Source organism: Phymastichus coffea, unplaced genomic scaffold (assembly GCF_024137745.1).
Source record: "Phymastichus coffea isolate CEN01 unplaced genomic scaffold, Cenicafe_Pcof_1.1 PCOF00002, whole genome shotgun sequence".
Lineage (NCBI taxonomy): Eukaryota > Metazoa > Arthropoda > Insecta > Hymenoptera > Eulophidae > Phymastichus > Phymastichus coffea.
The window spans coordinates 13,820,863-13,837,168 of NW_026706813.1; the positions used below are offsets into that span (position 1 = coordinate 13,820,863).

General features: G+C 34.0%; 1 protein-coding gene across 1 annotated transcript; it reads left to right on the forward strand.

Annotated features, from left to right (window-relative positions):
* Positions 1 to 11,040: 11,040 nt before the first annotated feature.
* Positions 11,041 to 12,350, forward strand: LOC131663023 (uncharacterized). Its single transcript, XM_058933081.1, has 4 exons — positions 11,041 to 11,200; positions 11,277 to 11,325; positions 11,428 to 11,582; positions 11,694 to 12,350. Exons 1-4 carry the CDS (start codon positions 11,041 to 11,043, stop codon positions 11,816 to 11,818), a joined length of 489 nt encoding a protein of 162 aa, XP_058789064.1. The 3' UTR covers positions 11,819 to 12,350.
* The last annotated feature ends 3,956 nt before the right edge of the window (positions 12,351 to 16,306 follow it).

The window sequence follows — 16,306 nt, forward strand, 5'->3', positions numbered from 1 at the left end:
GAGCGTGTGAAAGCCAGTATGTCGGTTGATTTTTGAAAAATGGAAAAAGAGCAGTATCGGTCGGTGATTCGGTCCTTGTTTTTGGAAGGGAAATCGCGCAGCGAAATCAAAAAGCGCTTGGATGCTGTGTACGGTGACTCTTCTCCTTTGATGGCGACCGTCAAAAATTGGTTTAACGAGTTTCAACGTGGTCGCACATCGATTTTTGAAGAGCCACGTCCAGGTGCTCCGAAAACGGCTACCACGGAGGATAACGTGACAAAAATTCACGATCTCGTATTGGCAGATCGACGATTGAAGGTGCGCGAGATAACTAAAATCGTAGGCATCTCAAAAGACCGCGTGGGTCATGTCCTGCATGAAATTTTGGGCATGAGAAAGCTGTCGGCGCGACGGGTGCCGCGTTTGCTCACTCCGGACAACAAGCGCAACCGTGAGACAACTTCAGAGCAATGTCTGACGCTGTTTAAGCGCAATCCGAAGGAGTTTCTGCATCGTTTCGTGACAGTCGACGAAACATAGATCCACTGGTATACACCAGAGACTATGGAACAGTCGAAACAGTGGACTTTACCCGGCGAAAGTGCTCCGAAGAAGGCGAAGACTGCCCCATCGGCCGGAAAGATGATGGCTATCTTTTTCTGGGATTCACAAGGTGTGATCTACATCGACTACCTGGGGAAGGGCAAAACGGTCACAGGACTGTACTATGCCGAATTATTGGGCCGATTCGACGTCGAATTGCAGAAAAAACGACTCCATTTGGCGAAAAAAAAAGTGCTCTTCCACCATGACTAGGCACCGGCTCACACCTCCGCCGTCGCCTTGGCCAAATCGGTCGAATTAGGCTACGAACTGCTGCTCTATCCACCGTATACTCCAGATTTAGCCCCGAGCGACTTCTTTTTGGTTCCAAACTTGAAAAAGTCACTTGACGGGCAAAAATTTGAGTCGAATGAGGAGGTAATCGCTGCCACGGAAGCCTACTTTTCAGACCTTGAGGAAACGTATTTTTCAGACGGGTTAAAGAAGATGGAGCATCGTTGGGCCAAGTGTATCGAACTAAAAGGAGACTATGTTGAAAAATAAAACGCCACTTTTCCAAAATTTTCGTTTTTCTTTTGTAGACTAAGTACTTATCGGACCACCCTCGTAATACAGAATATCTCAATCATTGAATTACCTTTACTACTCCCCTTTCCTTACTATATTTAAAATCTTTTTGACGGGGCCCTGGCTAGAATAGCTGGTCCTATCTGGCTCTCTCTCTTTCTCTCTCTCTCTCTCTCGCAGCTCGCTCCCTTCACTTTGCCCTGGCGAGCGTGGTAAAAATTACGAACCGATACCGATGCTCGCACCGCTTTATTTAAGGGCCAATACCTGAGCAGTGCATCGTCATTAGGAGCCAATTAGGAGCGAGAGCGGCTGCGTCAAGAAGAAGAGAGAGAGATTGACGCATTGCGCGTAGAGAGTAAGTGAGCCCGAGCGACCCGTGGCGATCCGCTCGCGAGAGCGAAGCCACCGGCGTTGCTCAAGCCGACGCGCGAACAGTTGGGGAGAGAGCTCAAGCAGAGATCTTGAGTCAGAAAGATCGATTGTGACAGCCGAGCATGCGCACACTAGAAATCCGAATAGCCAAGCGGAGACAAAAAAGCGAAACGACGCCGAGCAGAGTACAGCCCGGAGAGAATTTCCAGCGACGCCCGAGGCATCGTGGAATTGAATTGAACCTGTCGCAAGCCTGCCTGCAACTCCAGCAGCATTTCCTGCCTGCAGCTCCAGCAGCATTTCCTGCCTGCAGCATCAGCAGCATTTTCTACCAGGAGCATCGGCAACATTTCCTGCCAGCAGCCTTCACCAGGTCAGGTCGTCGACGCGTCGACGAGGTGCTCGCGATCATCCACGAGCACAGCGAAATCGGAGAACAAGACAAGTCCCTCCTTTGAAGTCCTCTCAATTATTGTAACGTGCCCCCGTGCGTTTATCCGTACGAGCGAAGGCACGCGGCCGCAGAGGACGACGCGTAAACCCGCGTCGTCGCTCTTTTCATTGTTGAACATTGGAGAATAAATATTATTAAAGAATATCGGGAGTGATCATTACGTGCGCCCGTCATTCCCTTCCTCTCAAAGCCCAAAACGCCGATTTAGTAACGAGGCCCATCGTCACCGTTCAAAGGAGCGAAAAAGCCTCCCTTACCTTTCCCTTTTAAATAATTTATGACACGGCGCTTGGGAACGGGTCCTTGCCTGACTCGTGGGAATTATTAAAAAAGTATAATTCCCTAAAACGCGCTGGTAAATGAAATCATTAGTGTCACATTTTTTAAACTCACTTGTTCTGTTCTGAATATCTAAATTCTTCTCTTTCAATGGCATTTTCTTAATCTCGATTTTTCTTTCTGGATTAAGTATTACTGACTCAATTATACAGGGTTTCTCTTTTATTGACAGTACTTTATTTTTAATATCTTTGATTTGATTTCTTGGTAGTTTTTTACCTGATTTTTTAGCAGAATGAGTAGTTTAGGCTGAAAAATATTTTCCAATTATTTTACTTGTAATTTGATATGCCTATAATTATAAGGATTTTCTTCTAATAAATTGTTAAGCAATATTAAACCTGCACCAAAAAAATTGGTTTAAAATAAAGTTTTTCCTACATTGTTGCTCGGAAGATGTTTAACATTAATTGTCTCAGTTGAATTTTATCTCGAGTAAAACAAAATATGAAACAAACCTGAAGATACAGGTCTCAAAACCCGAGGAGTTGCGGAAAGGAAGTTTGTAATCTTTTTATAGTCATTTTTTTTCTTTCCCTTTTGAACTTGTGACAAATTATAATAATCTTCGAGAAATTTACGATTTTTTGTTCTCAATTTCCTTTTTGATTTATCTTTTAAAGCTTCCAAAACTTCTTCCGCGCCGGAAGAATTATCTTTGCAATAATCTAGCAAGTCCTTTACGGTATAGTAATCTGTAGATGCTGAGAATATCAAGAATTTTGTTTAAGCAATACATCATTGAAAGTGACATATTTTCCTATCAGTATATATAGTTTCAGTTACTTTCAGATATAGAACGATTCGAAACAAGTACGCATACAATGTATTAAAAAAGCACACAAAGGCGTTAACTGATATTGCACTCACTCCATTAGAGTAATACCATATTGGTCTAAAACATTTCAATATAATTGAAAAAAATATTTTGTTAGCAATTTTAGTAGATCGGAAAAACACGATAACAAAAATAAGGCGTGCGAAGAAATTTTCAAGAAACTTTCATGCAAATAACAAGTTATTAAATAAATGAAATTGAAAAATTTGCATGCGTGCACGTTAGCAATAATGACTTGTGAATATAATCTATTCAAAATCTTATAAATCTTGGAATAAACAAGTAATAGAAGCACTTCCAGTAGATAAAAGCCGGAATTTTTTTCATATATACTTATTTAACGTCCAAGTTAGTGTTGAATTGAATACTGACGTATTAGATGTAGGGTTGAAGAATATGTGGTGGATATATTTGTCAACAAATTCGTGAAAACTTGATCATAGTTATTCCATAACTCGTACTTAACTAGCTTTGACACCAAATCCTTAAAAACATTCAAAATGTAAATGTTAATGTAAACATTCAAAATTCGTACTTAGTCGTCTGTTTGAGATTGATGTTCCTTATCATTATCAGTTCTCAATTTATTCAAGAACTCATTTATAGAATATCTATTAATCATCAAGTAATAAAAACGGATGACGGTCCAGTTGTGTTGTATGTATATTACGTAATATAAATCTAACTCTCTCGGCAACCACGAAAACCACCAATTTTCAATGTGTTACTAAGCGGTAGGATGGCTGATCAAAAGAATAGGAAAAAGTTTCGAAGTAAATTGTGGATATTTTATTATACGAGGTGTGTTCAAAAAGTAAGGTGACTGTATTTTTAAGAAAAAATATTTATTTATTTATCAATATTTATGTTGTCCCCTTCAAAGTAATCCCCCTCAGATATAATACACTTATGTCAACGGTTTTTCCAATCCTCAAAGCACTTCTCATAAGCACTTTTCGGTATAGCCTTGAGCTTTACCAGCGATGCAGTCTTTATCTCTTCAATCGTTGCAAATCTCCGTCCTTTCATAGGTCTCTTTAGTTTTGGGAACAAGAAAAAGTCACACGGGGCCAAATCCGGTGAATATGGTGGCTGAGGCATGATTGTGGTATTGTTTTTGGCCAAAAAATCTCTCACAAGCAAAGATGAGTGAGCAGGGGCATTATCGTGATGCAAAAGCCATGAATTGTTTTTCCACAATTCTGGGCGTTTTCTTCTTATTGCTTCTCGCAAACGACGCATAAATTCAAGATAATACTGTTTATTGACCGTACGTCCATATGGTAAAAACTCCTGATGCACCACGCCATGGTAATCGAAGAAAACAGTGAGCAAAACTTTGACATTTGATCCAACTTGGCGTGCTTTTTTCGGTCTTGGCTCATCTGGGCTCTTCCATAGGGACGATTGAACTTTGGTTTCGATATCATAACCATATACCCATGATTCGTCACCAGTTATGACCCTTTTGAGTAAATCTGGGTCATCGTTGACGTCATTCAACAGTTCTTGAGCGATGCTCATGCGACGGTTCTTTTGGTCAAAATTTAGCAATTTCGGAATAAACTTCGCTGACACACGTCTCATGCCCAAAACGTTAGAAAAAATTTCATGGCACGAGCCAAGCGATATACCAACATCCTTAGCAACTTCTCTGATAGTGATTCGACAATTTTCCAGAACAATTTTCTTCACTGCTTGAACGTTTCCATCAGTTGTTGACGTGCTTGGGCGTCCAGAGCGAGGCTCGTCATTGGCATCTTCCCAGCCATCTTGGAAGCGTACCACTTGTAAACATTTTTTTTACTCAAAACAGTTTCACCGTATGCCACCGTCAACATTTCAAGTGTTTCGGAGCACTTTATTTTATTTTTTACACAAAATTTGATGCAAATCCTTTGATCCACATTTTTCGTTAGCAAGAAATCGCCGAGCACGCAAAACACTTATAACCTTTACGCCTCTCACAACCAAGCAAAAAAATGCTATACACTTGAAATTTGGTACAGATGTTCGGGAAGAGTGTACCAACATAACAAAACAAAAAAATCGATAATCGAAAGTACGTTGCCCGTGAAATTTGAAAAGTCACCTTACTTTCTGAACACACCTCGTATATTTAAAACGAAAATAGAGGGAAACAATGACAAACAGTACCTCTAATGGAAAAGACAATGAATTTTGTGATTTCAGGGTATCAGGAATTATCAATACCTAGAGAAACGTTAAAAAAAATGCATCGAGCACGTACGAAGTAAATGAAATAAAAAAAGGCCTGATAGAGATACCACGCTGCAAAAACACGTTTGATGGATGTTGTGGACACCAACGACAGTCAACTCGTAAACATGATGACGCATCTAATGAATAGAATGGACAAAATGCTAAATATACTTACTACGCTTATAAACAAGATCAAATAAATATAAAAATAAAAATACCTACTTGGAATAGTAACGATTTAGCGCAAAACAATTTAGAAGCATAGATGTAAAACATTTTCTCATAGAAAATAATATTGATATAATGTTATGTAACGAGTATTCGTTACATTCGCGCATGTTATCGATAACAGCGGCTGCCTACAAGGGCAGCACCTATTAGACTCGGTCCTTCACGCGATGCATGCACGCGCAACTACAATCGGCAGAGGAAAGTTAGTATAATTGCGTAAGCTACGTGGTGAAATAGCTGTGTTTAAGTTAACCAAAAACCGCATCGTAAAAACCTGAGATCTAATTCGTGCGAATGCCGAGCCCTTGATAATCAGAGCGCATTATCTGAGCTGTGCGTGCAAGGTGACAGAAACTCCAGTGCACTAAAACGAGCTACGAAGCTCGCGTGAGCCAAAGCGGCATGAAGGACGTTACAGCGTACACGAAAGCCACCGCAATCGTTCGCAGTTAACGGCGAGAGAAAACCTACGGAAGACTGGCCAGCACCTTTTGCGTATTTCTTTTTTTTTGTTTGTTTCACAGCGATCGGGCGAATTCATAGCGACGGTAATAAGTGCGAGGGCCCGCGCGGGCTGAAGCTCGAATTAATTCACCGGTTACAGTTAATATTTGAAACTCACTTCACACTCAAAAGTTTTTTTTTAATTCTATGATACATGATATATAGTACGAACCATCCTGATGGCAAAGTATACGGAGGGACAGCAATACTAATCATAAGCACCATAAAACATCATGAAATGAAAGAACATAATAACGACTATATTATAAGCAAATAACGGACAATCACAGACAAATAATATTCTCAGCGTTGTACTGCCTTCCCTAGACACAAAATAACCAAAGAGCAATACAATAAATATTTTGACAGCTTGAAAAATTTCTCGCAGGAGGTAATCACAATGCTAAACATCCATGGTGGGGATTAATATTAATCCAAAAAGATTCCAAATCCCAAAGGAGCAATTTTATACACAGTAATGAAAACCGAAAATTTAATACCAATATCGACGGGCGAACCAACATACCGGCTGTTCGACATTAATAAACTACGAGACTTAATAAATTGAAACCTTACCAATATTTTACAAATCACATATTAATTAAAAAAATTCTTTTATAGCCCTGCGGGCCATCAATCCGCATCTATAGCCCACTTTTTCGGGCGATAAGTACAACATAAGGGCCCGGTACACTGACGGTCTTACACTTACGGCCCGATAGAATGACGGTCTTTTTTTCAATCACGAACGCGCAACCGTATCGATAGTTTTAGGTTAGTTTATAACAGCTTATGTATGTTATATTGACTAATAAAATTTTTCAAGCAAAATTCATTCATTTCAAGGTAATAACAAATTTTGATTTTAAATAACAGCAGTGTAGTATAATTCTAATTTTTAATAATATTGAAATATTTATAATTATTAAACAATTAAAAAAAAATTTTTTAGTAGTTTGAAATAATTTGAAATAATAAATTTACAATCTCAAAAACCTATTGCATTAAAGTTTTCATTTTGTGATATTAGAAAAGAAAGCTTATCTTTCAAAATTTACTTTTATTAAACATGCCTTTAACATGCAAAAATATAAAACTATAAAACTTACAAAACTTATACAAAAATATAAAACTTTTTTCTAAAAACAATATAGATATATCAAATCTTCATATATGCTATTTCATAAAGACATCTACAAGTTTTTAAAAATCTTATTGAAATCATAAAACTACTTTAAAATATTACTATTTGTGAATTACACAGTTATTTAAAATAATTGACTTGTATGAACCAGCTTCCAACTTTACTGCTTGGAAGAGTGAAGATATAAGTCATGTATATGTATCTATATAAACATGAACACAGATGGTTCCAGGAGAGCGTGTTTTCATGGATCTAACCGCAACCACGTTTTTTCATGATTTTTCTTTTAATTTTATTTTTGACTTGCTGGCGCTCGGGCTCAAACTCGCCGGGCCATTAAGTGTCACTTATCGCCCTTGTATCGTTAATTACTATTATTTGAATTTTTTCTACTTTTGCAAAATATTAGCACTTCTCCAACCATATTTAGTCTGGGCACTAGACCAGCGAAACGTCATGAAAAATGGATGGTTGTGTATTTATTTTTATTTTTTTTTATTGTAATTAGTTATTGGGTTTAAACTTTAAAAAACAGATTATTTTGTTAAAATCTTTAAAATTATTTGTACGAAGTTCGACATATCGAGGTACGAAGCGTTACATTGCGCGCGAAACCGCATTGAAAACTGGACACGTGGAATAAGTGGAATAGGGAGGAGTTCTTGGAGGATCGAAAAGTTGGCTGCATATTGGGAGCCTTTTTGTTACGACCATCTTAACGTTTCTTAATACGACTTTGTTGTTATTCTATATTTCGAAATTCACAATTAAAAAGAAATACAGTGTATGGGCTTGCAATAGAAAAGTGAATATCAAGTTTTTATAAACTTATTTCATATTAACTCAATTTTATTTTTGGTGCTTTTAATATTTATTAAATAATATAGTAGTTTCCTTGCACATTAATTCTGACAGAAGGCAAGAATCAGTCGCATATCGCATGTAATGAAGAGCAGGCCACGTTTATCATTTCATATAAACCACCCTATTGAAAAAATCCAGCTAGATATCTAGCTTGATTAATATGGATTCCATATGGATTTGAACTGGATTTCCAGGATGGATATCCAGCTGGATTTCTCGACAAATCCGGGTGGATTTCTCGACAAATACAGGTGGATCTTTCGACAAATCCAGGTAGATTTCTCGTCAAATCCAGGTGAATTTCTCGGCAAATCCAGGTGGATTTCTCCTCAAATCCATATGGATTTCTCATCAAATCCGGGTGGATTTCTCCTAAAATCTAGGTGGATTGTTATCGGCAATCCCAGGTGTATTTTCTACCAAAATCCAGGTGGTTTTTCTAGAAAATTTATGTGGATTTTCCAATTGGTTCTTCCAGAAAACTCAGGTAGTTTAAAATTTGCAAAAAAAAGGGAGAATGGATTGAATGAAAATTAGTTATAATTTACTTACATTTAATAATGATAATCTAGTTACATTTAATAATGATTCTTTGTACGTGTAAACTGACAAGCAGTAACCAGATCTTCTGGTCATGGATTTTGCTCAGGCGGGGTCTGTAGCCTTATTTCCTTTCGAAGCAATTATTTTTTCAATTTTTTAATAATCCATGAACAGAATCCTTCAACGTTATTATATTTCTATACAAATCAGGGCCGTAGGAGAAGTTCGAAAAAAATCCATGACTGGAAGAGTGTTGTCTCCAACAAGAATAAGCTATGTAAGTGAATCATACTACTGAAATCAAGATGATACAATGGCTCAGGTGGTAAAGTGTCAGGCTAAAGTGCAAGAGGTCGTCAGTTGAAGCCCCGCTAAGGGAAAGTATTTTTTTTTTTTTTTTTAATATTGATATTTGTCGGAGTAGAAGATATTTAAAACAATAATTTAACAGGAGACATTTTAGTACATATTTATAATCAAAGACACAAATAAAATTCACCTGGATTTTCTGAAAAATTCATCTGGAATCCATTTAGTAAGATCAGTAAATAAGAAAGTATTACTTAGAATAATTATGATTCATTCATCTTTTTCATTTTTTTTATACATGCATTGATGTCTTCCGTTATGAAGCTATTTTTCTTCGCTATTACCTTCCTTGTCGCTTCTTTATTAAGTTTCAGTTTCTTTTGGCAAAAATAAGATAAACATTCTGTAACACAAAAAATTTACATTTAAAACAGAAAAGACAACTCAACTCAATACCTTAATAATAATCTGATGCTCTTACTATCTATTGTCATGTGTTCTAACGACGTAATTGGAATCCTTCGATTCACTCCTCTTGGCGTGAGCGAAGGTTTGTCTGCAGCTATGCATCTTCTGCTCAGCTCCTCTACGTAAGATCCATCATCTCTTGTGTTCATTACTCTTAACAGGTTCTTCGTAAATTTACTAGCATCTTTTACGTTAAGGAAATTCTTCCAGTCGTCGTATAACATTTTGAAACTTTCATTGAACCATATGTACGTTGTCTTAAAATACAAGTAGTCCTTTTAGCATTTCTTTTTGCAATATTATTATCAAAAAACTTAAAACTGGCATGCGAGTAGACTTTAAAATTAATTTTTAGAACGCAATCAACGACAAGATAGTGTATACTAACCGTAACGCCACCATTATTGGTAATGTTTTCTTTGTGACCAAAGTTGGAAAAATATGACTTTTGATCGAGAATACTAGTCTCACTGTCCTCATCATTATTGGTTGCTATGTCAAGGTTACTTGAATCATTTATATTGTTGTCATTAGATTTTTTACTAGTATTTTTATGAAAAATCTTTTTTGGCTTTTGTTTTTTTTTTAATAAATTTCGTGATAACATATCAAATTCACGCTTGGACAGCTCAGTCCTATCAGAAGAGTTACTTGAGCCTGCTTGGTATAAATCAATATTTTCATAATCTAAGATACCCGAATCGAGAGATTCTTCATTTTCTATGGATTTTGAGACATTCATATCTTTTGACCTTTTCTCTGGTATCATTTTTTCTGGAGATATTTGACCTTTGAAATCTAATTTTCCTAAAAAAGTTTATTTTATTATATTATACAAGAAAATTAAAAAAAATAATTTTCGAAGAGATTGAAAAAACTCCGGCACAAGTATGTTATATATGATAGGCATTACTATAAAGGGAACAAAATGGATATTCATGATTAAATAAATACTTTTTGAAAAAATACACAATTCGCAATACTTTTTGTACAGACCTCGTATGTTTTTTCAATATTTCAAGCTTTCTAGCCTGAATAGTCATGTGAAGAATAATAAAAATTTATGCTATTAATGACTACTTGAATTAAATCGAGTACAATAGTTTCTAGAAATTTATAGGTTGGACAATATGTTTGCAACTTTATAAAAATTGTTAATGACAATTTATCTATTAATTAATACATAATATATTGTTATTACGTTTCACTTCCAAATGTGGCTTTTTCACCTATGCAAGATCAATTGACCACCCCCAGATCAGCCCCGAAAAATACTCAAAATTAAAAAAAAAAATTATTTTCAGTAAAGTTGAATTTGCTCAGTGTACCTATGTTGGCCAAATAATTTGCTAAATTTACATTCCAAAGAAAAAAAATATATTAATCTTTTGATTTAATTCAAACTTTAAATCATTATATCTTGCCGAAATATCAATCTTTTTTTTTCCTAAAATCTTAAAAAATTGCTCACTACTACAAGAAATTTGCCCCGTTATAAAATGCTTCAAAACTAATTTTTTTCTTATACAAAAATTAAAATATCGTAATTTATATCGTAAGCAAGTCAAATGGTCATCGCACGTATGCGTCAGCTTACGGATTCTGCGCAATCGGCGCTGCTGATTACTTGTGTGTATGTGTGACGCTGAGTGGCTGAGTAACAAGTATATTGCTAGTTTGTTTATGCGTCATTGTTTATTATTATTTTTTGTACATAGAATATCAAATTTGAATCCAGAAGATAGATCAGTAACACCATTATATGCTGTAGCACTAATGTATTATTTAGCTACACGTACTAGATTATTTGGAATAAAGTTACCTAAAGATCCAGATGAATTGCTTTTAATAAATGATACTCTATTTTTTAGTTGGCTTATTGCAAGACTACATTTCCAAATACCATGTAATTTTCCAGGGGTATTAACATAAGACAATAATAATTATATCCGTTTATGGAAAAAAAATCTATTTGATATTTTTCTTTTACAATTATTCAACTTTTTCTTTTCAATTTTCTAGTAATTGCAGTGATTTTGAACTAGGTGTATTGGGTTTTGTTGCTGTCCCTTTCTGCAGTCTTTTTAACCACAGCTATTGTCTTAATACAGTGCTGATAAAATTAGAAAACAATGAAATAATTGCCTATGTTGATCGCCCTATACCTAGGAGAACAGGTATTGTACATACTTGTATTCTATCAATCAATATGGTTTTTGAAAATCACAAGGCATGAGCTTTTTTCAATTAAGAAATGTGTCATGTATTTTTTATTCATTTATTTTCAGTTATTTGTTGTGTACATGAACATCAGTTATCGTTTTGTGCCCAAGGAAGTTCGTCAAAAATTATTAACAGCTTTTCATGCAACTATGAATTTAAAAGCACTTGGGCTATCGAATATCGACATTGAAGTATACCAATCATAAATAATTAGAAGACAGCATTGATATTTTTCTTATGCGGAAAGAGAAGATTGAATAACATAATATGACTTGAATGTGAATGCATGTCTCGTTTGGATGATTGGACAAGTGGAACTATGCCAACATTTATTCAAAAACCTGTTTTGAAACATTCAACGGACCATGCCCTACAAACGGAACAGTTATTAAGATTTTATTAATCGAATAGTTTTTTGTTATATGTAATGCATTTACCTAATGATAAATAAGTCTGCATAAAATCTGTGATAACACCAATATTATTCTCCAGTGTTTTTAAGGAACTAATTGACCAACACATCCTGATCGTATCCAAGTCGAAATCTTCCATTTTTTTGCATTCATATATATTTTCAAACTTGTTTACGAACATGTTTATGATATCATATGATATACTATGTTTAGGCAAAGTGATTTGAATATAAAATATCTGATTAAAAAAATTTTTGAATTCTGTACTTCTTGACAATAATGTGTCTTCATGAATAAAAAAATAATATAATGGAAAATCCATTTGGTTGTCTTGAAAATACTTGCTTATATCCCACATTATAAAATGTTGTAAATAAAAAGTAAAGCATATTCCATTAAAATCATCAATGTCTATAACTCCATTCAAACTTTTCTGATTTGTTGTCCAAAAAAGCAAATTGTATGTAGAGGAATAATATTTCAATCGACGAATATGTAAAAAAATGATACATTGATCTCTTGAGTTTGTTGTATGAGCAGCTTTTATTCTTTCCTTCATTTGTACACTACACATATCAGTTTGTATTATTTTTGGAATCTTATTTTTTATTTTCCATCTAAGATTGTAGAAATTTCCTATTTCTCTATTAAATAAAAATGTATGTATAGAATCCATTTTTAAAATTTAAACTAACGAAATCGAATATACGTCTACCACTTTGCACGTAGTATGCGTCAGCGATTGTAGCCGATCGTCTTTTGTTTTTCTTAATATGGCTGTATAAACTTTCTTTGTGTATGGAGCGATAAAAGGTAAATCAAGTAAAAGAAATTATATTTATAGTTTGCATATTTATATTGCAATAAATATTTATTTTTATACAAAAAATCAAACACTATTAATGTTATAATTCATATCAATAAATAAGACGTCATATAAATGTCATATAACTATATAAAATTAGATTTGATATTTCGCGATCCGTTCCAATGATATTTGCATAGATTTGACCCTTCGATGTTTTGTAACAAGTCAAATAGTTTTTCATTTTTTAATACAATGAAATTTAATTAATAATCATATGTATATATTCAATTTTAAAAGCTCAAGTTCTTTTTTTTTAAATAAGAAATCCATAAAAATAAAAACAATTCAATATTATTATTCAATATATATATTGTAAGAGTAATAGTTAGAAAAAAATTTTAGATTAAAGTAATTAATCTGCCTTTTTATAGATTGAATAAAAATGCATCCAAAGAAAAGGGGAAGACCAGCAGCAGTTTCATCTACAGACATATTAGATAAATTAATCAATTTTGATTCCAGTTTATTTGAAAATGAACAGCTCAAATGTAGAAGCCACAAAATATGGGCAGAAATATGTGCTTCATTAAATAATGAAATAAATCCAGTCAATTTATATAACTTTGTACGTCAAGATAGACATAACGTATTAACTCAGTATTGCAAGTATAAAAATATAGAAAATACAGTCATTGACAATTTTAAAAGTGAACCGAATGATGGGAGTTATTATTTTGATATTGATGAAGATGAAAATGAAATAGATGAATCATCAGCTAAAAGAAGAAGAATTGTTCCAAGGAAAGGTACAAGGCTAAATTTTAACATTTCTTTGACAAAGGCTGAATGGGATACGATAAGCCCACTTGAAATTGAGTCAAAAGATGAAGAATGCCTGAGAGAAGGATGGACAGATTTATTTAGAAAAATTATACGGGAGACTGAAAAATTACCTTGTGCATATAGTTTCCAAAGACATAAAATGAATAAGATGAATGTTTATTTAAAAGCAGAAGGAATTTGTACAACTAGTCTGTATCCAATCAACATAATTCTCAAAGAAAAACCAAATAATACTCTGCAAGGCACTGACGTTATTGAATTTGAAGTGAATACACTTGATTGTAGACATCTACCCCATACGAAAAAAACAAAATTAAAAAAGAATGTTAAGAATACGGTAGAAAAAGAATTAATAAACCAGTCATCAAAGCAATGGAGAAGAGAAAATGCAAAGAAGTTGATGAATCATGGAGATGTGGAATCCCCTCAACTATATAGCTTAAAGCAATTGCAAACTGCAAAACAAGATGGCAAAAATAAAAAGTTGGGGATAAAATCTGGCATTAGCTTGTTTGATTCATTAGAGAAAATTAAAGCCAGTGTTGAATAACAAATTTATAAGAAACATTGGATTAAACAAATTTTTTGTCATGTATTTTTCTCCAGAACAGATTGACATTCACAATGATCTACTTGAAACAATAGGTAACCTTTTTTCTTTAGATGCGACAGGATCAATAGCATGCAAGATAAAACGACCTGATGGAGACTCAAGTAATATATTTTTAACCATTTTAAGTACCTATATTGAAAATTCAATCATTCCAGTAGCTCAATGTGTGTCTGAAAAAAATGATACCAATTTTTACATTTTTTGGTTGCATTGCTGGCTACAGGCTGGTGCAAAGATCCCAACACAAGTTGTAACAGACATGGGAAAAGCATTACAAAACTCTGTAACAGAAGCATTCAATTCAGTTAGTTTTAGTACATACAATGATTTGTGCTTACGAATGTCAACAGGAGAAAAATTAAGTATAGTATTACATACCCAGTTAAAAACAGATATAGCCCATCTGATTAGAGCAGTGACAAGATGGACCTGTTTTAATAACAAAAAAAGTACAGTGGCATTATTATTTAAAAAATGGGTTGGTTACATGACAACTATTGACAACTTAACGCAATTTACGACTTGTTTAAAAAAGATTCTTATTATAGCACATAGTCAATACTGCACAAACATTTACGTCAAAGCAATGAATGAAATTAGATGTACATTACAAACTTATAGTTTTATTGATAGTTGTCCAGAATCTGACTCAAATAATGATGATCATTTCAACAATTTAAAATATATAGAAAATGAAGAAGATAGACTAACGTATGCTTTTGTAAAAAGAATTGAAATGTCAGTACTAAAAGTAATTGAAAATGAAAGCAAATCTTTTATTGGTGTTCAAGAAAACGACTATTACCTTCCATCATTTGCCAAATCTCTCATAGATTTATGTAAAGAATTTCCATGCTGGACAAATGTTGTGAATCATTATTTTGATAATTCAAGAAGTGTCGCTTGTTCAGCTCGATCTGAAACTTTTTTTGGCCAAATTAAAAGAGATTCACAAAAAGTCCTCCAAAGAGTAGATAAATTTCTCATTGAACATTGTGATGCAATTGAATCAGACATCATTTTAGGTCGAGCCGCATTAGAGAACTTCCAAAAAAAGAATGAACTGAAAAAGAAAATAGAAAAAAAACATAACATGAAAGATCATCTGAAAGCCATAGAAATTTGGCATAATCAACATACGCAAGATATTTCTGATTACCTTATACTTAGTGACGTTGAAGATTTACCAATGAATGATGTTGAATTGATCATGCGAAACAGTAAGGAGAAAGAAATCAAATCTGATGAAGCTCAAATGTAAAAAGAGGAGATAAACCTGGAAATATCAAAAGAATCAATTGCATCCTTGACTGATCATAGCTATTCAAAGTTCACAACAAGTATTAAAGCATCGTCAAGTTTTTCAAAAGAAGCTGATTCAGGTATTCCAGCACATCTTACAAAAGACTTGGTTAATTTAGACAAGCAGTCAGATAAAAAAAATTATCCAATGAGTCGAGGTTTTTTTGTTTCTCCTGATGCAGAAATTAATATTCGTCTCCAAATGCCTCATAGCAAAAACAAAAATGATCACTCAAACATTCAAAATGGAAATAAATTAAAACCTATTTTGGTTAAGAAAAAGAAAATCTTTTTAATGAACACATGTGCTTATGACTGTATTGCAGAGATTGTTGGTAATGGCTGCAGTATATCCCAAATGTTTAAAGATTTTATTATTGACAATAAAAATCCAAAATTACATAGTGATCATTTATGTTTTGCAACAATGATAAACGAATATAAAGTGTCAGGAATCAGAGCATCACTCTATTCAACCAGAGTGCACTTACTGTATTCACATTTTGATGTGAATGACAGTATCATTAACTGTAACATTAACGTAGCTACAATGTTTACAAAATTGATGAGCCAGTACAATTGCTCTAAAACAATTATGCAGTGTAGTTTGTGTAACATCGTAGATGAAAGCAACTCACTCATTATTCCCTTGCCAAATTTAGATATAGTGTGGAAACATAATTTTACTAATTTACAAGC

What these genes read in the sequence shown, in the direction of transcription:
- LOC131663023 (XM_058933081.1), top strand. Translation starts at nt 11,041, where the DNA reads ATGTGTGACGCTGAGTGGCTGAGTAACAAGTATATTGCTAGTTTGTTT. An exon ending in TACCATGTAATTTTCCAGGG is followed by an intron (nt 11,326 to 11,427) that starts GTATTAACATAA and finishes TCAATTTTCTAG; the next exon opens with TAATTGCAGTGATTTTGAAC. An exon ending in CCCTATACCTAGGAGAACAG is followed by an intron (nt 11,583 to 11,693) that starts GTATTGTACATA and finishes ATTTATTTTCAG; the next exon opens with TTATTTGTTGTGTACATGAA.